This window comes from Thunnus maccoyii, chromosome 14, assembly GCF_910596095.1.
Source record: "Thunnus maccoyii chromosome 14, fThuMac1.1, whole genome shotgun sequence".
NCBI classification, from domain to species: Eukaryota; Metazoa; Chordata; class Actinopteri; order Scombriformes; family Scombridae; genus Thunnus; species Thunnus maccoyii.
The window spans coordinates 1,078,379-1,103,421 of NC_056546.1; the positions used below are offsets into that span (position 1 = coordinate 1,078,379).

Here is a 25,043-nt window from a genome sequence, read left to right on the forward strand (position 1 = left end):
CACGTGAACACGTCTGCCAGCTTCCTGCTGAGTCAGCACTTTATTCATCCAACAGCTTCCTGCTTCTTCTTCTTCTTCTGCTGATATTTATAGTTTTTATAAAAACTGCTTTATTAACGATGATTTTTCTTCATCTCACCCGCGTTTATGATAAATATAACGTTCACTTTCCGGCTCACACAGAACTTTAACAACATGTCGAGTCTCGTCTCTGACAGATCGGACCATAACGCCGCGGTCACGTCCCCGCAGTGACGCCATGTTTGTGATGCGACTAATAAATAAATATTGATCAGCTGACCCCTAAAAGTCTCCGAGTCGATGCATCTTAGTCGTAATTAAGCAACAAGATCTTCAGTTGAGCGTTTTAGAGAGTTAATTAACGAGCGATGAACTGCTGCAGCTGAAGAAATAATTTGAGTAGGTGCAGGTGCGCTTGATTTAACTGTACCTGCAGCAACCGGGCGGAGACATGAATAATATTTCTCTTAGGAAGCTGTATTTAAAAAAAGAAACAAAAAGTAATAGTTATTTAGTATGTCGGCCTGTAAGAACGACATATATGTAACAAGATAAATATATATTTATATATGCGTGTAACACAATGCAGGAATGATTCGTTCAGAGCAGCAGCTCTCCTGATTGGCTGCTGACCGTGACGTCAGCGTCTGTTCTGTTTCCATCAGTCAGGCCGAAGTTTGGTATCGTGTGATGAAACAGGTCCCAGAATGCAGTTTGTCATCAGCTGATCCGGACAGGAAGTGAGGGGGCGGAGTCAGAGGGGACAGGGTATCAACATGTGCTGTGGGCGGGACTAAAGTTAGCTGTAAAGTAGCTTTTATTTTAACCAAAATTATTTTAACCAACAATCTTAATCTCCTTGTTTAACAGAATCTGCCTGTTTTTGGAATATCCCTTTTTTCTGTTTTGTTTTTTTTGGTTTGTTTGTTTTTTTTTTCTCCCTGAAGCGTCTGATTGGTTTCTCCTGTGAAACTGCTGACCTGCAGAGATCTACTTCCTGTCCAGACTGCCGGCTGCTTGCATCACTTCCTGTTGCCTCTCAGCTGATTCAGCAGTCAGATTTTACTGTGAAGCTGACTTCCTGTTTCATGTCTAATTTACACACTCAGCTGTTGGTTTTATTTAATTTATCTAAATGTTTGTTGAAAGTTTTGCTCGTTTTGCCCTGAGTTCAGTCTTCAAGGCTCTAAGCTGAAGCGTCTGATTGGACGAGCTCGTCGAAGGGCAAATCGAGGATACTTCATGTCCCAGAATGCCTTGTGTGGAGGCAGCCGGCAGTCTGTCAGCAGACAGGTCACATGACTCTGCAGTCAGCAGTGATTGGTGCTTTTTATTGAAGTGCTGGTGCAATTTTTTTTGGGGGGGGGGGGGGGCTTCTATCATATAGAGCTGTGATGTCATCAATACTCTCCTTCTGCTGTGATTCTCTACAGTAATAAAACAACCTGACATCATCTTCTGTGTGTGACATCATCTTCTGTGTGTGACATCATCCTCTGTGTGTGACATCACTGTTTTATCAGTATAAATGTAGTTAAAGTATCAATAAGTGGCTCCATTTAGAGCGATATGTTTATTATTGATTAGATTATTTTAATATCGAGCTTTTGTTTCCTGTGAAAATCAAACATTTAAAAACAAACATGTTTCCACATAAAACAGTTCAAATCTGAAGTCAGAAAAACTTACAGCTCATTTTAATAACATACTGTTGAATAGTCTCATTCATAACAATAATTATATTTCATAAACTGATCGTTGTACATTGTAAATATTGATCTGCAGCCGTCTCTCTGAACAGATTCATTCATCTGACAGCAGTAAAAGTCAGTCAGTCCATCGTGCTCCTCAGAACTGAGTTACACAAACACAAACAAACACATGATTAGCTTTTCTCAGAGTTTCAAACTTCTCTCAGTCTGCTGTTGCTCTAACGATTATCATGAAACCTCTCAGTTCATTTCAGTTTCTGAGGGACGTTTATCATGTGTTCAGTCATCGTATCAAATCCACCTCATATCAGATAAACAGCTGTGACTGGGTTCGTCTGGTTCTTCAGAGAACCTGGAGAACTTCACCAGAGCGTCCGTGTGTGTCCTCATGTGGATCTTCAGGTGATGTCCGTGTCTGAACTCTCTCCCACAAGTCCTGCAACCGTACGGCTTCTCACCCGTGTGGATCCTCATGTGCAGGTTCAACACGCCCAGCCGAGAGAACCTTTTCTCGCAGGTGTTACACGTGTACGGCTTCTCGCCCGTGTGCGTCCTCATGTGTACTTTCACTTTTGTTACGTCGCTGAATCTTCTCCCGCAGATGGCGCAGGGGTACGGCTTCTCCCCCGTGTGGACTCTCATGTGCTTTTTCACATCTGCCATCTGACAGAATCCTTTCCCACAGATGTTGCAGTTATACGGCTTCTCGCCCGTGTGGACTCTCAGATGTCTGTGCAGTATAGACTTGTATTTAAAAACTTTCCCACATGTGTCACATTTAAAACACTGTTTGTCTGTGTAACTGTGAGTCTTTAATGTGGTGGAGACTCCGTGTTTGCCTCCTTTGTGATCTCGGCTCTCAGCTACATGAGAGTTGTGATGGAGCAGCTGGTCCTTGTTGGTTGGTTCTGGTCCCACAGAGCTTTTAACTGACATGTTGACAACATGCTCTTCCTCTGCTGCACTCTGAGTTTCATCAGGACTCAAGTCCTCAGTCTGATCTTCACTGTTGTCACTTTGCTCACATGTAGGAGTCAACATAAAGGTTTCAGTCTCCTGCTTGAGTAGCAGCTGTTCTCCCTCCAGACTGCTGCAGACTTCCTCCTCTTCCTCTTTAATCTGTGGAGGTTCTGGCTCCTCTTGGTCCAGACTGGAGTTCCTCTCCTGGTCAGCCAGAACCTCCTCTTCCTTCCAGACATGTTGCTGTGGGAGCTCTGGAAAGAAAACACGATAAGACTCCTTAATAAAGGCTTTATATGCATTATATAACGGATTAATCCAGTGTTCATAGCAGCTAATTATTATGCTAATGCAGCTAATAAACATAATTCATCATACACAAGCTAGCACCTGAGCAAACAATTACAGGTATATAATTTAAACACTGCGGTGGTTTATAAAGCTAATTATTCTGTTTTATATTATGAAACCAGTCCAGGTTTTACAGACCTGTTCTCTGTAACCTTATCTCAGGTTTCCAAATGATATCCAGCAGTCTGCGCTGACGGTCGATCTCTGTTTCATACTCGACGATAGTTTTATGAAAAACTCGGAATATTTCTTCAGCAGCAGCAGTTAGTCGCTCGTTGATTAACTCTCTCAAACTCTCAACTGAAGACATTGCTGCTTTAATTACAAGTCAGACGAGTCATTTTCCTGCTGAGAAGCTTCTTCTATACACAGGACACCCAGCAGCTAACGCTACTAGCTCCTGTGTTGTTTACTTCCGCCCGGTGTTACACTGTTAAGTTCCGACAGCGGGATCTTGTGGTTTATTCGTTCCGCTTGTTGTAACGACTTGACTCAGTGTCTGTGGTTTATAAATAATCAGCAATATCTGCACATAAGAACCGTCTGCTGTGTTGATATTTGCTGTTTCACTATTTTACACCTGAAAGTGGAAAATTCTTTATATTCATACATACATTTATTTCACAGCTGTGTTTCTAGTTAATCAGCATCGTTATGCAGAAGCTTCAGTATTTTTCTGCGGCGGAGACTCGACTTGATTTAAAGCAACATGTCAAGCTGTGCAGCTCATCACTGTAACTAGAGGAACACTCACAAAAACTCACATCATTCGCTTGTAGCTTCAGGATTTGTTGTGGCCGAGACTGAGGAGATGGTTGGTTTAGGAGGATCAGGACTTGGATGAACACCTTGTCCTTTCTTGGAGAAGAGGTGGAGGTGGTGGAGGGATACAGATACCTTCTGGATCTGGACTGGAAATAAGGAACAGAGCAGAAGCTTCTTCATCAGGAAGCTTACATGCTTTAATGTGTGCAGCAAATCTTCTAGCAGTCTGTTGTGGTGTTTGTAATGTTCTGCTCTGCTATTAAAGGACGTGTGTTTTAAAACAAGTCAGGTGTCTGTATGAACACTGAAAGAGGTTTTCCTCGCTGTAATCGTTCCTCCTGTTGTTGTAGCGGAGTAAAAGTATAAAGCACAAGTACAAGTACCTCAGTCTTGTACTTCAGTAGTTCTTACTGATGGACATGATGGACAACATCACCAAAATAACGAGATAACGAGAACCATCCTTTAAACATGAGAACGAAAGATGGTTCAACTCAAATGACATGAAGAGAAACACACACACACACACAGACACACACACACACACACACACACACACACACACACACACACACACACACTGTTAACACTGATAAACTTCCTGTTTACTGCTGCGGAGGTCACGCCCATCACCAGGAGCACGCTGATAGATGGCTATTACATCACTATGACATCACTGCACATGTTTAACAGACTCAGTTTTAAAAAAACCCACAGAGACCAGTGACAGCTCATAACGCAGTACATGTACTGCAGTACATTTACTGCAGTACATTTACTGCAGTACATTTACTGCAGTGCTGTTTGTGGTACTTGTAGCTACTTGAGAAATATTGTAGTTCTTACTGCTGTTACCATGGTAACCACAGGTCTGTGATCTGTGTGTTGTATCTGAGAGTGCGTGAACACTAATGATCAGAGATCAATATGTTCCGATCACCTGTCTGTCTGTCCAATAAGAACAAAGTGCTGAGTTTGACCTGAGGAGACTCTGATAGGCTGTTTACCTTCAGCTGTCAATCAAACAGCTTCAGGTGAGTCCAAAGATCAAAGATCTTTAACTCACAGAGAGATGATCAACATGTGACAAACAGTCTGTTTCCAGGAACATCAGCCTGTTACTGTCAATCACAAACTGACCTCACAACAGTTTACACTCCGTCCTGTAGTCGCATCAGAGATCAGACGCCGCCGCCGCCACCGCCGAGCTCCAAGTCAAGTCTTGAGTCAGCTGATACATCAGATCTGAAGTCTTAAATAAACCAGCCTCGTTTAGACTCAGTTGAAGTCAGTCGAGTCTCATGAACTGAAACAAGTCAAATCCTCCAGTCTGCAGCTGTCACATGCTCTCAGATGAATTGATGAGGTGATCGACATGCTATGCCAGCTATTCTGATAATCAATCAATAATTCCTCTCATTTTCTGTTTTCTATGATATTAAACTGAATGTTTTTGAGCTTCGGGTCTGCTCAGACTCTGATGAACAGTTTTCACTTTTTCTGATATTTTATTGACAGATTAATCAATAAAGAAGATGATTGATAGCTGCAGCTGTACATGTGATGTATGAACAACCTTTTCTCAGTACGTCTCTGAATGATAAATGTTTACCTGAATGGAGTTCTGCTCTGCTGTGACCTTTGACCCCCCCCCCCCCCCCCCCCCCCCCCCCCCCCCGACCTGCAGATGCTCAGACCAGTTGACACAGCTGTGTTTGTGTGTGTACTTCAGGGTCATCAGGAAAAACACAGCGCTCAGGGTCAGTGGACTCAGCTGTGTTTGGCATTTTTGTTTTGTTTTTTATTTTCACATCTGTTATAGTTTAATTTCTTTATCAGGATCTGACAGACGGAACACAAACTGTCTGAAACATTATCAGAAAATAAATGAATTAAAATGTTTTATTTCTTTCTAAAACAGAAGAGTTTTGCAGCAGAGATTTAGATTCATTTCTAGTTTGGACTTTCTGGGAGTTTTTGAGGTTTGAACAGTTTCCTGCAGCTTCAAACGTTTCCATGAGCTTCAAACTGACATGAACATATAAAACTGTGGTGGAAATTTAAAGATGAACTCGCAGAGAGCGAGTTGTCTTTCAGAGTTCACATTTGCAAATGTGGATCCCAGTTTGCTGGGCTGAAGAGACACTGAGTGAAGTTCAGTATTTGTTCATACAGCTGTGTATTCATCAACCCATCAGGTATTTTTAATTAATTCGCCGTATCTTTAGAGAGTTTCTCTCAGTCTCCGCCTGCGTCTGATGAGCAGTAAAGTCTCACAGCTCAGCTTTGATGGAACCTGTTGGGAACATTTTCACACAGGAAGCAGAGAGACAAAGTCTTACAATGAGCTTTTGACTGTGAAGGCGGCATAACGATGATGATCTTAAGACAATAACAGAAGAGTTTAAGTTGACAGAGTCGACTGTTGTTGTGAGTCTGCATGTGACGAACAGTTTCTGTTTCCTCCGTTTACGTCTGAATCTGTCGGACTGAACAAACTGAAGAATTAGTATGTGAGCTACAGATGAATATTTAACTTTATTTTGACTTTTTTATAATAGAGCTGCAACGATTAAAGGTATAATATGTAATTATTCCACATTAAAATGTCTAAAAACAACTAGACCTATGTTATACATGTTGTTGAGTTGTGTACTTACATTATCCCAAATGTTTCCAACAGTTTTCAAACCCAGAGAAATCTGTAATTTAATCAAAGTAACGGACCGTTTCATTTGGTCGCCTGTCGATGGCGTCATACCTCCTCTACCAAAGAGTAAACACGCACCAGATGCATACGGCGGCGCTGTGTTTGTCCGCTACAATGGCGTCTACCAAAGAGTAACCTACACACATACAAGATAATACATCGGCGTTGTGGTTGTTCCACACAAACTGTTATAAATGGACTTTTATTCAGTTTTAAGACACATTTTCATGATAAATTTAGGTGGTTTTTAACTATATCTTTCAGCCGGAAGAAGGATTTTAGTCATTGGACGTCTGGATCTTAAGTTATCAGAGAAATAAACTGGACAAACGTTAGCAGCAGCTCGGCTAACAGCCCCTCCAGGAAGTCCGCTGGTCACCAAACATCGTCGGAGAAATATTGATTTTTTAGGTAAAACAGCTTTAATTAGTATTTTGACGATTTTAATCTGCGTGTACGTTTGTTTCTGGAGAGGAGGAGACCTCTGTGGATAATTCGGCTCCCAGTAGAAACCGGCCGAACGTCTGGATCTAAAGTTATAAGAGAAATAAACCGAACAAGTGTTAGCAGCAGCTCAGCTAACAGCCCGTACCGGAAGTCCGGTGGTCGCCGTACATCGTCGCAGAAACACTGATTTTTTTTAGGTGAAACAGCTTTATTCAGTGTTTTTACCTGTAATCTCCGGGTCCGTTTGTAAAAACATCCTGAATGATGAACACTGGAGTAATCCTATCCTGGTGAAGCTGCTTATCTAATAACGAAGACAACAACTCCCATGATCCCTTGCTGCTTCACACCGTCATCACACTCCGTCTTTTGTTATTGTTTTGATTGAGACGCCTAGCGGCTGAAATTACATATTGTGCGTTTAATTGATTAATTGATTGATTGATCAACAACTATGATGATAATTAATGATTTTTTGGGGAGTTTTTCCAAGTTTCAGCCTCTCAGATGTGAAAAAGAGCTTCTCTTGCTCTTAAATTGTAGTAAATTTAATATTCTGGGGTTTCAGACTGTTGGTTGGACTGAAAAGTTTAACAGCAGACCTTCAGTTCAAATATTTGTCCCCTTAATGAAAGCTGAAATTTTAACTTTTATAGTTTAACCGTCACATACTGTTCACATTCCTGAACCACAAATCTATTATTTATTCACAAATACCTCATCAGTCATTAATAAACAGGCAATTAATCCTTAATGAAGCTTTCAGAGAGCAGAAAGACTTTATTCTTTAGGTTTTTATAACAAAACATTCACAACACACTATATTATTTTGGTCTGTTGTTACTTAAAACAGCCACAACGATTTAACTGAATATGAAGGAAGAAACAAAAATACATAAAAGTTCAAATATTCTTATTTCTGTGTATTCTGGAGCTAAAAGAACACAGTGTTCAGGTGTTTTTACTGCTCTCAAATGTAAAAAATAAGTATGTAAAGGTTAAAACTTTGACGTCATGTTTCATGAATCTGCTGTAGATGACAGAATAAATCCCTTCATTAAAACCCTGCTGTCACCATCAGCGGTGGAAGAAACATTCAGATCTTTGACTGCAGTAAAAGTATCAATACGGCAACATCAAAATAAAAGTCCTGCATGAAACATCCTGAAAGTATATAAACAGCTAAATGTAGTTAAAGAAGAAATTATTAGAGCTGATGATGATGATGATGATGATGATGATGTGATGCATGAAGTGAAGGCAGAGAGCGCCACCTGCTGGTGACTCAGACTCACTGCAGCTTCATGTCTGCAGACTGAAACCAACAGTCTGAACACTGAAGCACCTTCATACTGGACATTAATCACAGGCAAAAACTGGTTTATTTGCACATACAAGGGATTTGTCTTGATGTTACGATGATCATAAATAATATAAAATAAGAGTAGAAATTTACAGCGAAAAACATGCAAAATATATTTGAAGTGAAAAGAGTTGTTACAAGTTTAAATTGAGGAGAATGTAAAGTATAAAATATCAACCAGGAATGTGTAAGAGATGGAAGAGATATATCAAATATAAACATATGTATTCAGTGGTTTATCTGAAGTTAATATGAGCTTTCTGCAGTAAAACAGATTCCTTCCAAAGTTGCAGTTTATTGTTGTTTCCCTGTTACGCTGCAGTGGAAGAATATCAACAAAAACAAAAACAAAAAGTGTTTAAAATGGAAAATATGAACACTGAAAAAGGTTTTTTATTGAATCAGTCCTGCTGTTTATACTGGACACACCTTCATCACAATCTGTCTTGTCTTCAGTCTGATCTATTTTAACAAACACATGAATCTCAGATTCAGCAGCTTATTGTGTGACAGTGACAAAATAACCTCAGCAGACACCAGCCAGTTCCTGTCACTCACGATGAACACCATGAAATGCAGCTGAAAGCTCAAAAAAAGCTAGAAAGTAGACCTTGAGTTGAGACCTTTCAATCATTTTTATCCACCGTGTGTGAAGCAGCAGAGGACGAGAACCTCAGACAGCGACGTGATCTGAATATAAAAAGTTGATATTTTGTGAAACATAATCAGTAACTGATGATTAATTTAGATCCTTTACTGCAGTAAAAGTAGCAATACAGCAAAAAATACTCCATTACACGTAAAAGTCCTGCATGAAAAATCCTTCTACAGTAAAAGTACATAAGTATTATGAGCTTGATGTAGTTAAAGTATTGCAGTAAAAGTACATCAGTATTATGAGCTTGATGTAGTTAAAGTATTGCAGTAAAAGTACATAAGTATTATGAACTTGATGTAGTTAAAGTATTGCAGTAAAAGTACATAAGTATTATGAACTTGATGTAGTTAAAGTATTGCAGTAAAAGTACATAAGTATTATGAGCTTGATGTAGTTAAAGTATTGCAGTAAAAGTACATAAGTATTATGAGCTTGATGTAGTTAAAGTATTGCAGTAAAAGTACATCAGTATTATGAGCTTGATGTAGTTAAAGTATTGCAGTAAAAGTACATAAGTATTATGAGCTTGATGTAGTTAAAGTATTGCAGTAAAAGTACATAAGTATTATGAGCTTGATGTAGTTAAAGTATTGCAGTAAAAGTACATAAGTATTATGAGCTTGATGTAGTTAAAGTATTGCAGTAAAAGTAGTGGTTTGGTCCCTCTGACTGATATATTATTATATATGACATCATTAGATTATTAATAGTGAAGCATCAGTGTTAGAGCAGCATGTTACTGTTGTAGCTGCTGGAGGTGGAGCTAGTTTACACTACTTTATATACAGTTAGCTAGTTTAGTCCAGTGGTTCCCAACCTAGGGGTCGGGCCCCTCCAAAGGGTCAGCAGATAAATCTGAGGGGTGGTGAGATGATTAATGGGAGAGGAAAGAAGAAAAAACAAAGTTCTGATACACAAATCTGTTTTCAGTTTTTGGACTTTTTCTCTAATCTTTGATTTTTGCTGAAATATTGGATCATTTGAACATTTATTGAAATGAAAGCATGTGAGAAGTTTAGAGGGAAAAATCACTATTTGGTGGAGCTGTTAACAACTCATAGACATGTGAAATGTGACCCCGACTACACACTGCTTTTTGTAAGACGTCAAAAGACAAAAAGGTTGGAAACCACTGGTTTCATCTTTAACAATGTGTTGTATTTTAAAAGCTTGTTATATTATCCATTGTGTCAAATCTTCATCTGAAAAGTAACTAAAGCTGTCAAATAAATGTAGTGGAGTAGAAAGTACAATATTTCCCTCTGAAATGTAGAAAGTAGCATCACATGGAAATACTCAAGTATAGTACAAGTACCTCAAAACTGTATTTAAATTCAGTACTTGAGTAAATGTACTTGTATCTGCTCATCTTTCGGTCAGATCATGGATATATTATAAGATAATATTCTTATTATACATCTATGGGTCAGATTCGGGATGTTCCGATGCTTCACGACACCTCGCGACATTTAAAGGCAGAGTTTGCGGGTTTTCAGTCCAACAGCCAATCAGATTGGAGGCACCGAGCAGGCTGCGCAGGAGCTGCACCAATCACAGGCCGGAGAGGAATCTGGACGATCCTCCGTTTGCCGCTTCCGCGCCGCAGTGTCTCATCCACTTTGCCCACCGACCTGACGCTCTGCGCCGCGCCGCGCCTCTCCGCCTCCGCGGCGTCGCAGCAGCGGTTGCTAGCCGACAGGCAGCTCCTGCTCTCCGGCTGGGATGTGACAGAGGTGCGGCACCGAGATCTGACTCAAATCCTCGTCCACGGCCGAACCGGGAGAAGCGGGACCGTTCCGGGTTGACTCGTAAGTGTTTGCGTTGACAGTTATCTTCGTGATTTGACGGTAAAAAACCGAAATGGCAGCGGGGTTAGAGGCGGAGCGGCGGCGGTGCGGATGTGAGCTGATGTCCGGATGGAAATCTGCTGAGACTCGACATCCAGCTGGAGGCAGACAGCAGATGTTCCCGCTGAGGCTGAGCATGTGGAAGAAATACCGGAACAATGCCGGTTCATGCTGGATTCAGAAAACGTCTTTTTAAAGAGAGAAGCGGTGACGCTGCTGCGGTGACAGAAAACAAACCGCAGGCCTGAATATTTACTGCTCTCCTTCTTTTCCTTCAAATCATCCTCTTCATCCTCTCCTCCTCCTCCTCCTCCTCCTCCTCCGTGGAAACACACCTCCACCAGGAGACAAGAAACATGTCAGAAATGACAGAAATACGCTGATGTTCAGGATCAGGATCTCATGTCAGGATGTTGACGTAGAAAACCTCAATTATTATAATTAATCACATGATTGGCATTATGATCAATAATAATGTCAAACATAATGTTTTATGCCTCCTGCTGTGTCTGTAATATCTTCTGTTGTTAATATCAGTATTATCATTAGTTATTACAGAGGAAATTATATCTCTGGCAAAGAAAAGCAGCAAATCTTCACATTTGTGCTTGAAAAATGACTAAAACCGTTAATTTGTTCTCATATCGATCGACTAATCCATTAATCAGCTTATCGTCACGCTGGAATATATCATGTTTTATATATTATGTTATTACATAATGTATAATAATACAGATTATCTTTTGGAATAGTACAGTAGAGTAGAATTTATAATATTTTAATATATGAAAGGAACTTTATTTATAACACATAGAACATGGAAGCTAAACTTATCTTTCCAAAACAGAATAACGTCTCTGAAACATTTAATCATCAGTTGTTTACAGGAAAGAACAACAAAATAGTTATTGTTGAAAACAAACAGGATATAAATGTTGAAATAACTCAATATATTTAAATAACATAATGGGAACATATATATATTTGCTATATATAAGATGTATATAGCAATATACAAGTATAGAAAGTTTATCCAAAAAATAATATTAAATAAAAATAAGGAACTGAGTCAGAGCTAGAATAAACTATATTCTGACTTTTTAATATATTTGTTCAACAGAGTAAATTCATTTTTAGTGCAATCCACAATGGGGGGATTAGCAAAGCAACATTTATGTATATATAGTATTTGGTTATGATGATGATATTATTAACTATAAAACCAATACGCTTGTTCTCCAATATTCCTTCTACCTGGATGGTTTTGAAAGAGAAGAAATCGATATTTATGGATTTGGAGCTCAGCCAATCATGCAAGGATTTCCCATAAGTTTTGGATCATGTCACAAACGTAAAACTCTGTTATTTCTACATTTGTGTTGCTCAGCTGACAGTTTTCTGAATCCAGTTTAAATGTGATGGATTCATTTGAAAGATACGTTGACAGTTTTAAAATGTATTTCTTTGTGTTTAGGATGAATTGGAAATCCAATATTTCAGTTTTTTCACAGTATTTGAGATTAAGTGTCCTCCTCGTTAATCTAGATTATTATTAATCAATTTATATATTTATTTTTTGCATCCTTTAGTTTATATTTTATTCATTTTATTTGACAGTGATTTTTATTTTGAAGGGCAATCTGCCGTACTTCCGGGTTTTTTTCCCCCATTTAATCCTTTCCCACAATGCTTTGTGTCCGCGTCCCTGCTTCCTGTTTATTGTGACCGTTTCACCGGTAAAAATCCAACGTTTACGCCGCTCTGCCGCCGCCGAAAGCTCGGTGAGTAACCGGATCCCGACACGTTTCACCGTTAAATCCGGTAATATTCCGGTTTATCCCGCGCTTTTCTCTTTCATTTTGACAGTTAACGTTCAGCTTCCTCATCACTGACGTCACTGAGACCGAGTGCGGCCAAGCCCCTGAACTCCGCTCAAAAAACCTGCTGTTTTAACCCGCAGCGCTTTACGACGAACATTAAACTACCTTTAACACGATTTAAGATATTTTACGAATGAAAGGGTTTTTTAGTAAGTTCGGCTTTCAGACGAGCCGCAAAAAAGCTGTAAATTTGAATGAAAAGTCATCTTTAATAATGGATGCCCTACTAGCAGCCGCCCTCCGCGCTGTGCTCAGTGTTTAACAAATAACCGCAGGAATAACGAGGAAATCTGGAAATATATATGCTGATATTTCATGTAAATCTAATTCTGTTTGTTTCATTTGATGCATCCGAGCTTGATGAGTGAGATAATAATCCGTTAACGAGTTAAAGTCCGCCCGTCGCGTCGGTTGGGCTTCCGACAGGCTGAGTGACGTTAAAAATGGCAGATTTGTGAATGAAGTTCAGTTGATGATGGTCTGTGAGAGAATGAAATGAAGCTTATCGTCTATTAATTTCTCTTTATATACATATATATTTGTATATATGTGTGTATAAACATCTGTGGTAGTTTCACACTGAGATGATGAAGCTTTAAATAAAATATTTGATGTAACTTTATTTGTACAGAACCTTTCATACAGGTGAGTGAAGTGTAGACAGTCATTCACACCATAAATAAAAACTATGAAAACGGATTTAAAAGTGTTTAATAATTCATATCACATGACTGTGTTTAATCAATTGATATAAAACGATAAAACTTTAAAATAATGTCTCTTCTTCTTTTACTGCAGTAACGAGCATTGATTTATTTTCTATGAACCGACTGATTGATTAATGGGCTGACTGGTTGTAAGGAGTAAATATCAGAGAAGAAGAAGGTGGACAGACTGGACACGATCAGCTGATCAACTTTCAAATAAATCGTCAATAGTTCTGTTTTCTATCATCGTCCACTGATGATGGAAGAGTCGTGAGACGTTTGAAGATTTGGACTCTTAGAAACTGACGATGTTTATTTTATTGATCCAACAATCAGTTGATTGAAGAATCAATTTCCATATTAATCAATAATCAAAATGTTAAAGTACAAAACAGTCGATAAAAATCTCTCGTGTGTCATCATATCAGCTGATAATAATAATAAACTCTTTCTCTCTCTCCTCCCCTCTCTTCCTCCTCCTCCTCCTCCTCCTCCCTGTTTGTCTCCTTCCTCCTCCTCCTCTCTCCTCTTCCTCTCCTCCCCTCTCTTCCTCCTCCTCCTCTCTCTTCCTCCTCCTCCTCCTCCTCCTCCCTGTTTGTCTCCTTCCTCCTCCTCCTCTCTCCTCTTCCTCTCCTCCCCTCTCTTCCTCCTCCTCCTCTCTCCTCCTCCTCCTCCTCTCTCTTTCTCTTCCTCCTCTTCCTCTCTCCTCTTCCACTTTCTCTCCTCCTCTCTCTTTCTCTCCTCCTCTCTCCTCTTCCTCTTTCTCTCCTCCTCCTCCTCCTCTCTCTCCTCTTCCTCCTCCTCCTCTCTCCTCTCTCCTCCCTCCTCCTCCTCCTCCTCTCTCTCCTCTCTCCTCCTCCTCTCTCTCTCTCCTCTTCCTCCTCCCCCTCCTCCTCCCTCCTCCTCCAGCTGCTCCCCTGAAGCGACTCTTCTTCAGGACCTTGCTCTCCTCTCTGGTTCAGGATGGAGGACTCGGAGGCGGAGCTGGCGGTGTCGGAGTCGGACGCTCTGGGCGCGGACTTCATCACGGTGGAGTTGGACACGCAGCCCATCGAGTACGTGGTGAAGTGGGCGGAGGTCGGCTCCAAGTTCACCATCTCCTGCGTGAAGAAGGACTCGGACGACCCGTCGGACCTGAGCGCCGACCAGCTGAAGATCGAGACGGACGAGGCGTTCTTCGCCCCGTACGAGGAGGTGTACCCCTGCGAGGTGACGGAGCAGAGCGTGGAGATAAAGACGGACTCTGACGAGGAGGAGGAGGACGAGGACGAGGAGGAGGAGCAGCACGAGGTGCTGGTGGAGGCGGGGAGCAGCCAGCTGGACGGCGAGGCCGACTCGGACCAGGCCGACTTCGAGCCGGACGAGCGACAGTACCGCTGCAGCTACTGCGGGAAGTGCTACAGCCACGCCTCCAGCCTGTACCGCCACCAGCAGACGCACACCGGGAAGAGCGCCGGAGCGCCGCCGCCCGCCAAACGGGCGCTGGAGCCGACGCACCAGGAGGCCCGGTACACCTGCCCACACTGCGGGATGAGCTTCAAAGGCAGCAGGTCTGTACGCACATGATCTCACAAATCAACCCCCAAATATTCTTATTGATCAGACGAGTCGATCAGTTTTCATCAGAGACTATTTTAATCATCAATAAATTGTTTGGAGTCATTTTTTTAAGATTCTGACAGATTTTCTGACAGTAAACTGAAGATCAAAACAAGACATTTGATGATGTCATCTTTAGGAGACACTGATCGATATTTTCTAATCGATCAATACTGATTATTTGCAGCTGTACTTCCTGGTTCAGGTCTGGTTCAGGTCTGGTTCAGGTCTGGTTCAGGAGCCTCGTTTCCTCTTTAATGTCCAATAAAGGCAAAAAAAACACCAAAACAATTATCTTAAAAAATGCAACTAATAATTATTTTATTATTTTCTCAATAAATTGATCAGTTGTATAGTGAAACGTGGATCAATGTTTCCTAAAGACGACGTCATCAGATGTAAAAAGATGTAAAGAAAGCAGAAAATATTCACGTTTAACAAACCAGGAATCTGAATCACTTCCTTCCTGTGAGCAGCGGGAGACTCCTGAACTTTAAAGACAGATGTTGTAAAAGTTAATGATTTGTGATAATTGATCCGTAAAAATAAAAATGTTCTTGACTTCAGTTCAGTTTTACTGTCGTCAAAGAAAATCAATCGTTTTAGATTCATTGAATTAATATTAACATAATAACAACAAGAAATAAATCCACATTTAGAAGATTCATTATTTTTCTTCTGTTGATCAAGTCATTGATCAGTTGATGTGACCTCTGTGACCTCTGTGACCTCTGTGGCTGAGAGTCGACTCACTGGTTTATTATCTGTCACTAGTTAATATTCACACTGATTCACTTCCTGTTGAACTATTAGAAAGTGAAACAAGATATTTATCAGTAAGAAGAAGACTCGAGACACAAGGAAACGACAGATTTCATCATTTTGAGTCATTTTCATTCTTAAATGTGAATATTTTCTGACAGTAAACTGAAGATCTTTGATTTGTGGACAAAACAAAACATCTGATGACGTTATTGATCCATATATTCACCATTTTCTATCATTTTATGGATCAAACAACTAATCAATTAATTTAGAAAATAACCGATAATGAAAATAAACCGTTAGTCGTCTGTTTGTGATCAAAGATCCTCTGTGAGGGAAGAGGCTCCACTCTGTAACCAGTTTGTGTATGATCCTCTTCTCTTTAGAGGATCAGACTCTGGTCGATCAATAGTTTCCCAGCAGGATGAGGAGCGATGAGTTTCCTGGTTTCAGTGATACATATTACATCTTTGTTGTTGGATCATATCAGACTCAGTATTATTGGTAAATAATCAATAAACTGTCAGCAGCGTGTGACGTCTCAGCGACGGTTGAAATCAGTATATTATCACACAAGAAAAACATCAAATTCTCACATCTGAGAAACTGAAACCTGCAAAAAAAATGACTGAAACGATTATTCGATTATCAAAATATTCGCTGATTAATCTTCTGTTGCTCAACCGATCGATGATTCAGCGAATCGTCGCAGCTGCAAACAACACAACAGAAACATAATAAAACATATAAACATGAATCAACCTGCAAGTTATTGACAAACCATCAAGAATCAATATTTAATATCTTTTGAATAAAGTCGATCAGACTCTACTGAGACGTGTAGATCATCCGTCTGACCAGCAGGTGGCAGCAGCTCACTGAGCGTCTTCATTCAGCCGGTTGTCATGTGACTCAACCTGAACTTTAGCTTGTAAATAGGTTTTATCACAGACCCGGCCTGTCTGGAGTTTATTATTATTGTTGTTGTTGTTGTTGTTGTTGTTGTTGTTCTCTGAGCTGCAGAGAAACAGTCTGAACTTCCTGTTTGATTCTCGGTTTAATCTACCAATAAACACAAGATTAATCAATAATGAAAGTTGTTATTGAACTTGAATGTGAAAGTTGACATCAGACGTCTGCTCAGATGAATCATCTTCATCGGTTTCTTCATTGATAAGATGATTATTATTATTATTATTGATATTTGAAAGTATGAAACATTTCAAACGCTGCTCAGCTGTTTGATAAGAATCCTGACACTAAACTATAATCATAGTAATTAAAGTGATTCTTCTGATCTATAAACATAGATATTGATCTTTATTAGAAATCACTTTATTATTATTATTATTATTATTATTATTGTTGTTGTTGTGTTTCCAGCGATCTGATTGGTTCAGCAGTCGCACTGTTGCCGCTCTGGATCAGGTTTCGCTGTGCAGCGAAAGGGTTACCATGGTGATCCACGCTGGTTACCATGGTGATCCAGCTTTGTGATAATGGAGGAAATCACAGATACATTAAATCTGACTCTAGAAGTGTTTTTTTCCCGTCAGTGTGGACGCTGTAATAAACCGTTCCGGTTTGTTTTTCTTTCTCGATCAAGTAGTTTGATCTGATTTTTTGTTATTTGTCGACCCGTCAGGATGCTGGGGAGTCACCTGCGGCTGCACGGGAAGAGGCGGATCCACCCCTGCAACATCTGCGGGAAGGAGTTCAACCACAGCTCTAGCCTGTCGCGCCACCGCCTCATCCACAAGAAAGGAAAGGGCATCCCCAAGGACATCGCCCTCGGCCCCAACATGGCCGCCCTGCGCCACTCGCTGAAGGCCAGCGGCAAGAACAAGAAGACCAAGAGGCAGCAGCAGCGGCAGCAGCAGCAGCAGCAGCAGCAGCAGCAGGCGGCGGTCGCCATCGTTCAGAGTCAGGGCGGCGATAAGTTCTACGCCTGCCCGCAGTGCGACATGAGCTTCAGGACGTCCACGCAGCTGTCCAAACACCAGGTGACCCACGTCAAGGAGCTGCTGCACAACTACACGCCCGGCAAGGAGAACCTGGGCGAGAGCTCGTCCGACCTCAAGATCCGCCTCAAGCTCTGCTCCCGCGACAAGCCCAACTTCTACACCCTCTGCAAGAAGAACCGCCGCCGCCGGGGAGGGCGGGGCGGCAGGCGAGGCCCCGCCCTCTCCGAGGAGGAGGAAGGGGGTGGCGGCGGCGGCGGGGGAGGGGGAGGAACCGGTCGCCACGGCTGCAGCCAATGTGGGAAGCGATTCAGCCACGCCTCAAGCCTGGCGCGGCACCAGCAGACCCACCGGGCGGCGGACGGCGTCGTGCGAGGGAAGTTGCAGCAGCACCAGAAGCAGCATCACATCAAGACCGGACTCCCCGCCGCCAAGACCAAGACCTACACCTGCGCGGCCTGCAACAAGACCTTCATGCACTCGTCCAGCTTCTCGCGCCACAAGAAGGCTCACATGGAGGAGGAGCAGCGGGCGCACGCCGCCGCCGCCAAGCGCCGGAAGAGAGTCGTGTTAGACGAGACCGCGCCGCTAGAGTCCGACTCTGAGTGACGTCACCCGGCGCTGAACTGGGTGTGGACTGGTTCTAGACCTGTTCTAGGTTGGTTCTGAATCAGCACTGACTGGTTCTGGACTGGTTTGGGACCAGTTCTGGAAAGGTTCTAATTTTGGAAGATTTCTGGACCAGTTCCCCACCAGTTCTGGACCAGTTGGGGACAGATTCTGGGTAAGTTTGGTTGTCCAGGTTTCGGGAACTGGAACTGGTTGATTCTTCTCTGGTGTAGATAGCAGCAGGACATCCATATATGGTCGTATGGCGGGGGGATCTCCACATATGGTCGTATCCATATATGATCAGAACTGACCGTTAGCGATTTGCTCTTAAGGATGGGATTAGATTTAAAGTGTTACCCTGATGCCCCGCCCCCCTCCCCCTCCACCTGTCTGTTAGGTTGCACCTGGACGCTGTTCGCCTCAATCCCCGCCCCTCTCTCCGCACTCCATTTCCCATCAGCCACTTAGGGAGCGAGCTTGGAGCTACTGGGAACCAGAGTCAGCTTCTCGTCTGTCCGTCTCAGGCCGCCATATTTCCCATCAGCCCCCCCCCCCCCCCCCCCCGGGGGGGGCCTGTAGATCTGACCACTCACAGTCAGAACTCAGCATGCAGAGCATTATGGGAAACTGAGTCTCCACAGAAATGATTGAAACCAACAGTAATTGATTGAATTTATTTATAAAGGTGCTGAGATCAGACTGCAGCAGGTCAGTTTGTTGTTTTGTTTTTTTTACAGAAGTTTATTAACGACAAACAAAAACCACAAAAACATTTTCTGGTTCCAGCTTCTCACATGTGACGGTAGCAAGTTAATGAAAGGCATCACTCTTTTCCCATTATTAGTTTTTAACATTTCATATCTAAATGATTAATCTATAAAAAAAAAAGATCAGCAGATTAATTGATAATGAAAATAACTGATAGTTGCAGCCCTGTTTATAGGTTCAATCCTCTTTTGTACAATTTTAGGGGAAAAAATTAGAAATCTGGTATAAAACTAAAAATAATTGTCAGTTTTGACGTTAATAAACTTCCGTACAGGTCTGATCGGAGGCGGAGCAGCGACTCCTCCGCTCGTCTCCATCTTTGTTTTCTTTCTTACCTTTTTTTTTTTTTTTTTTTTTTTCCTCTCAGACGTCACCGACCAGTTCCCTCCTGAGTGATTTTGATTGGCTGAAGTTCTTATTGGCACAATGTTCTGATTGGTTAACTGTGTTATAGCTTTGATATTTAACATTTTTAAAAAAAGGTTAAGATGTGAAATCCGAGCAGACGTGCTGATTGGTCGGAGCCGGCGTTCCTCCACGTTAACGTATGCATGAAGACTATAACCTGCAGCTAGTCGGCCATATTTGTAGTTTTTCCAGCAGGGTGTGTTTGATTTTTTTTTTTGCTGCTGCTGCTCTGACCGACCTGCTGCATCTGACGTTTGGATTTCTCGTTTTAGCAGCAGAGTCGTCGTGTTTGTGGAGATGGAAGAGGAAACTGCACTACTTATTTATGAATTTGGAATAATGTTGTAATATATAAATATAAATGGTATTTAAATGTGATTCACAAGTTTAAAAAAAAAAAAAGAAAAAAAAAAAAAAGGAGCATCTAGGCGGCCAAGCCTGACCTAGCTGTCCTCGTTACCGTAGCAACACCACCGCCACCCTCATCTTTAAGCATCATCACCATCATCATCATCTTCATCATCATCATCATCAACAGCAGACAGGAAAAGACTCCGACGCGTCGTTCAGCAGACGTCCAGTAAATTAGAATGATGATGATTTTGTGACAGTTTCGGGCGATTTACTGCAACGATGAAAAAAAAGTTCAATAGGCGACAAATTTGGTAAATTCTCTGATAAACGGGAGATTCTGGCGTCATTAATTAGATACAAACAGGAAGCAGCTGTTTCCACAAAATAAATGTGTGAATTTCAGCAAATTTGGACTTAAAATTGGACGTCTGTCTGAGGAAACATCTGGACTGAAACGGGTCAAAGAAAATTCAAACAAGTTAATCTAACGAGGACGAATTCTGTGAGCAGGTAGAAATAAATGTTAATAAATGTTGTGACACTTTTTTGGGGGGGGGGGGGCGGGGGGGTTTACAACGAATCTGGACTCAAACAGAAACATCTGGACCAAAATATACAAACATAAAGCAGCTGTTTCCACAAGTAGAATGAGAACGATCTCAACTGATGTGTTTTCTATAAACGTGGTGATTTGTGCTCGTCGGCTTCGTTCGAGAGATTCAGGGGGAAGCAGACGGAGCCGCGGCGCCGCCGTCAGGATCCACATCTGTCTGTTACTGAGCAGGCGACCCGGAGAGACACAACGGCAGCATTTATGGGAAATACATCAGGTGGAAATGAACCAGAATTTCCCTTTTTGATGGCAAAAAATGCTAATTGACTGAATTCTGTGAGCCGTAAAGTAAACGTTAAGATGCTTTTTGGGAAACGAGGCCTAAAAATAAAAGCACTGAGATTTATCTGACAGATTCTATTTCAGCACATTTTGACTAAAATGATCCAAAACGACAGTTAAACAGGTAAATGTTCGATTTTGTGACAAATTTAATGTGGACATTAATCGGACGTCTGTCTGAGACGTTTAAATCTGCTGATTTGGGGAAAAAAAGAGGATTTCAGGAAGCCTTCGTACGTCACGGAAACGGCTTTTTTTGTCCGACTTGTTAAATTGTTGGAGGTGATTTGAATTGTTGACGTCTTGGACCAAACATGGAGTCAGAGTTTTCTCTCTCTCTCTCTGACAGATGGACCAGCTTTAGCCAAAAAAAAAAAAATCAAATAAATCAGCTGTGGACGCCGGCGGACCCTGAAGTCCACGCCCCCCCCCCCCCCCCCTCCTCCTCCTCCCCCCTCCCCCCTCCTTCACTTTTAGTTTCCTGCCCTCCGAGTCGTCTGACGGCGGCGGACGCTTTGTTTGTGAATAACATTTTAGTGTGTGAATTGGATTTGACTTCATTGAATGGTATTTATAAATGTGTTTAGGTGGCAAAAAGTCGGAGCCGCACTAGAAACATCCCATAGAAAATAAGATAAAGAAGCACCCGGTGCGTTCCTCCTCCTGCTCTTCATGTTCCTGGTTTTTTTTTGTTTTGTTTGTTTTTGTTTTGTTTGTTCAGTTTCAGGCCTTAAAAGCAGCCGTTCTCCTCCTTTTTGTCCACAGCGGAGTTTTGCATTTAGATCCATGTTGTGTTTGGGTTTGTTTTTTCTCTCTTTGGTTCGTGGTTTCAAGCGAAGCTTCACCCTGCAGATAGAAGGTTGTACGTCATTGTATCGTGTTTGCCAATAGAATAAAAACCCAGTTGACATGTTTTGTCTTGCGTTTTGTAATAAACCTTTGAAAAAAAAAAAAAAAAAAAAAGTTTCCTCTGTTGTGTTTTTAATCAATAATCCTGCTTCAGCTTCACAAACACATGAAGAACCCAGAACATGTTGATGGAAGAGACATGAATGACCATTAACCCTTTCATGCATACTGGTCACTACAGTGGACAGCTGTTCTAAAGCTGTTTTCTTATATATGCATGGGGTTATAATGGTGACTCTAGTGTGTCGTCCCGTACGCTGCCATCCACTGGTCAGATTTTGTAAGTGCAACACAAATTTCTCAAAACCAAGATGGCCGCCTGCCAGCCGGAAATGCTCAGCAGCTCAGGAACATCTCGCCGATCCTTCTATAGTAACAGATCCTTGCAGGTACATAAAATGTTGTAATATCAAGTAACAACTAAGGAGTAATACAACTGTTAAAATTTCCAAGTATTGATTTTATGTTGGGAGAAAATGACAATTAATCATCTGTCCACTAAGTTGGACAAACTCCTTGAAAAATGCATGTTTAAAAAAAACGAAGTTCAAATATTTATTTTCATGCCTAAAGAGGAATAAAAACACTGAGTGAGCTTATTATAATTCATGCATGAAAGGGTTAAACAATAGAGAGCGGAGCCGAAGTATCAACATTTAACAGCATTAATTTTCTTGTAGAAGAAGCAGCGTTTATAACAGGGTTTATTACACTTCTTAATCTATCAAATACAGACTTATACATAACGTCATGTCCGTCTACGTCCCCCATATAATACTGAACTTTAACCTCAGCTGATGAGTCAGCTGATGAGTCAGCTGATGATGCTCATCATCATCTATGTAAAATAGTAAAGCTCACACACAGTGTACTCATCATTTTTATAACAATTTGAACAATAATTTGTCTTTTAATCTGTATCATAATAACCCATTCTTTGCACAAAAAAAACCCCCCACACAACTCTGCAGAGATCTTCCTGTTAATATGACGTCCATTCACACATCTTCACCTGCGGTCAGAGCAGCTCGTCATCTTTCAGCACGCAAACACGGACGTTCAGTCACTCCTCTGAATACAACACTATAACTATACCTGAGGGTGCAGTTGTCTTGATGAATTCCTCCTTCATCCTCATTAAAAATGTCAGAATCTCTAAATATGCAAATATATTTCATTTCTAAAGTTTTCCTGCTGGACACCAGATGTTTCCTCCTTCTCGGTGTTTGTGCTCTGGAGGCCTGAATATTGAACCACGATTGGCTCCAAACTATTTGTGATGTCACAAATCATGATTGTAAGCCCCGCCCTCAAACTGTCTACTTTCAGCAGACAAATGTGAAAACAAATCTGCACAGAGAACAAACATCCAGCTGAAGGAACAAGAAGACAAACATGTTTCTGAGTGAAAGACTTTAATGAAACGTCCACACAGACATTTATTTATTTCATTCATTCAGATTCAAATATAAAACTAAACTGTACATTATACAATAAATCAACACTAAGTTCAATAATATTGACCCACTCTCATCTCGTAAAGTATTGCAGTAAAAGTACATAAGTATTATGAGCTTGATGTAGTTAAAGTATTGCAGTAAAAGTACATAAGTATTATGAGCTTGATGTAGTTAAAGTATTGCAGTAAAAGTACATAAGTATTATGAGCTTGATGTAGTTAAAGTATTGCAGTAAAAGTACATAAGTATTATGAGCTTGATGTAGTTAAAGTATTGCAGTAAAAGTAGTGGTTTGGTCCCTCTGACTGATATATTATTATATATGACATCATTAGATTATTAATAGTGAAGCATCAGTGTTAGAGCAGCATGTTACTGTTGTAGCTGCTGGAGGTGGAGCTAGTTTACACTACTTTATATACAGTTAGCTAGTTTAGTCCAGTGGTTCCCAACCTAGGGGTCAGGCCCCTCCAAAGGGTCAGCAGATAAATCTGAGGGGTGGTGAGATGATTAATGGGAGAGGAAAGAAGAAAAAACAAAGTTCTGATACACAAATCTGTTTTCAGTTTTTGGACTTTTTCTCTAATCTTTGATTTTTGCTGAAATATTGGATCATTTGAACATTTATTGAAATGAAAGCATGTGAGAAGTTTAGAGGGAAAAATCACTATTTGGTGGAGCTGTTAACAACTCATAGACATGTGAAATGTGACCCCGACTACACACTGCTTTTTGTAAGACGTCAAAAGCCAAAAAGGTGGAAACCACTGGTTTCATCTTTAACAATGTGTTGTATTTTAAAAGCTTGTTATATTATCCATTGTGTCAAATCTTCATCTGAAAAGTAACTAAAGCTGTCAAATAAATGTAGTGGAGTAGAAAGTACAATATTTCCCTCTGAAATGTAGAAAGTAGCATCACATGGAAATACTCAAGTAAAGTACAAGTACCTCTAAACTGTATTTACCTACAGTACTGGAGTAAATGTACTTAGTTACTCTCCTCCATTGAGGAGGTGAAGAATAAAGCGACCTCCAGTGGTCAGAGTGAGTAACTGCATCACTCTTCATACAACACTGATCATATTATTACTTATTAATACAGACACCGATGCTGATGTGGACTTGGAATATTATTCAAACTATCATCATACTGTTGTCATCATGGTGTCATCAATATTGATTATTATATATTGATCCTAATAAGTGTGACTTATGTTAGACATCAGTGTAATGTAGTGTTGTAGTGACTCACACTGACCACTCAGAGGCAGTAAACACTCTCTGAGTCCATATCAGTAAGTTTAGAAAGATCAATATCACTATTGACATCAGTATTTATAAACCCAAACTACATATATTTATTAAGATAAACACTGAATATGGTTTTATTTGGTATTATTCGTCTAAGAAGCAGCTGCTGTTTTACTACTGACTGTTGCAACTGGACGGTTTGTTCATCTAGAAGAAGAAAAGCAGATTTTGTTTTCTACTTTCCTTTTTATTGGGGACTGCACAACACTTTGTTTAGTATGATTAAAAACAGATATTGATTTTGTAAATATGGATGATGACATATGAAAGCTATAAATTAGACAGTTATCTGGAGAAAGTCTGAGAGAAGAGAGAAAAAAAACCCCTTTATGGAGATAATCTGTAGATATTTAACAGTTCATTTGGGATTTTCTGTTTTGTTTATTTTATAAATGTAATGCTGGAAGATGCATGTTTTGTAAAATAGTTTTGTCTCTTAATCCTAAGTGGGATGATCCAAAAGTTTGATATGACAGATTAAAAAATAAAAACTAACTAAAACTGTAGCAGTTTAATAATATCTGCGTTCATGTATATAGTGTCAGATTGATGAACATTTACGCTCAAATAATGCTGTA

At 40.7% G+C, this 25,043-nt stretch overlaps 2 protein-coding genes across 3 annotated transcripts; one reads left to right on the forward strand and one right to left on the reverse strand.

Moving 5' to 3' along the window:
• Positions 1 to 1,385: 1,385 nt before the first annotated feature.
• LOC121911217 (zinc finger protein 239-like) lies at positions 1,386 to 3,481 on the reverse strand. The gene is made up of 2 exons (XM_042432510.1): positions 3,183 to 3,481; positions 1,386 to 2,947 (listed from the first exon to the last, which is right to left on the reverse strand). The coding sequence occupies exons 1-2, from the start codon at positions 3,352 to 3,354 to the stop codon at positions 2,025 to 2,027; spliced, it is 1,095 nt and encodes a 364-aa protein (XP_042288444.1). The 5' UTR covers positions 3,355 to 3,481; the 3' UTR covers positions 1,386 to 2,024.
• A 7,127-nt stretch (positions 3,482 to 10,608) lies between these two features.
• On the forward strand, positions 10,609 to 20,352 carry LOC121911207 (zinc finger protein 135). 2 transcript variants are annotated; one of them, XM_042432488.1, is made up of 3 exons: positions 10,609 to 10,795; positions 14,331 to 14,971; positions 17,431 to 20,352. In XM_042432488.1, the coding sequence occupies exons 2-3, from the start codon at positions 14,385 to 14,387 to the stop codon at positions 18,353 to 18,355; spliced, it is 1,512 nt and encodes a 503-aa protein (XP_042288422.1). In that variant the 5' UTR covers positions 10,609 to 10,795; positions 14,331 to 14,384; the 3' UTR covers positions 18,356 to 20,352. The 2 variants fall into 2 exon arrangements, with proteins under 2 accessions (XP_042288422.1, XP_042288421.1); XM_042432487.1 differs by lacking the exon at positions 10,609 to 10,795 and adding an exon at positions 12,506 to 12,615.
• Positions 20,353 to 25,043: the final 4,691 nt, after the last annotated feature.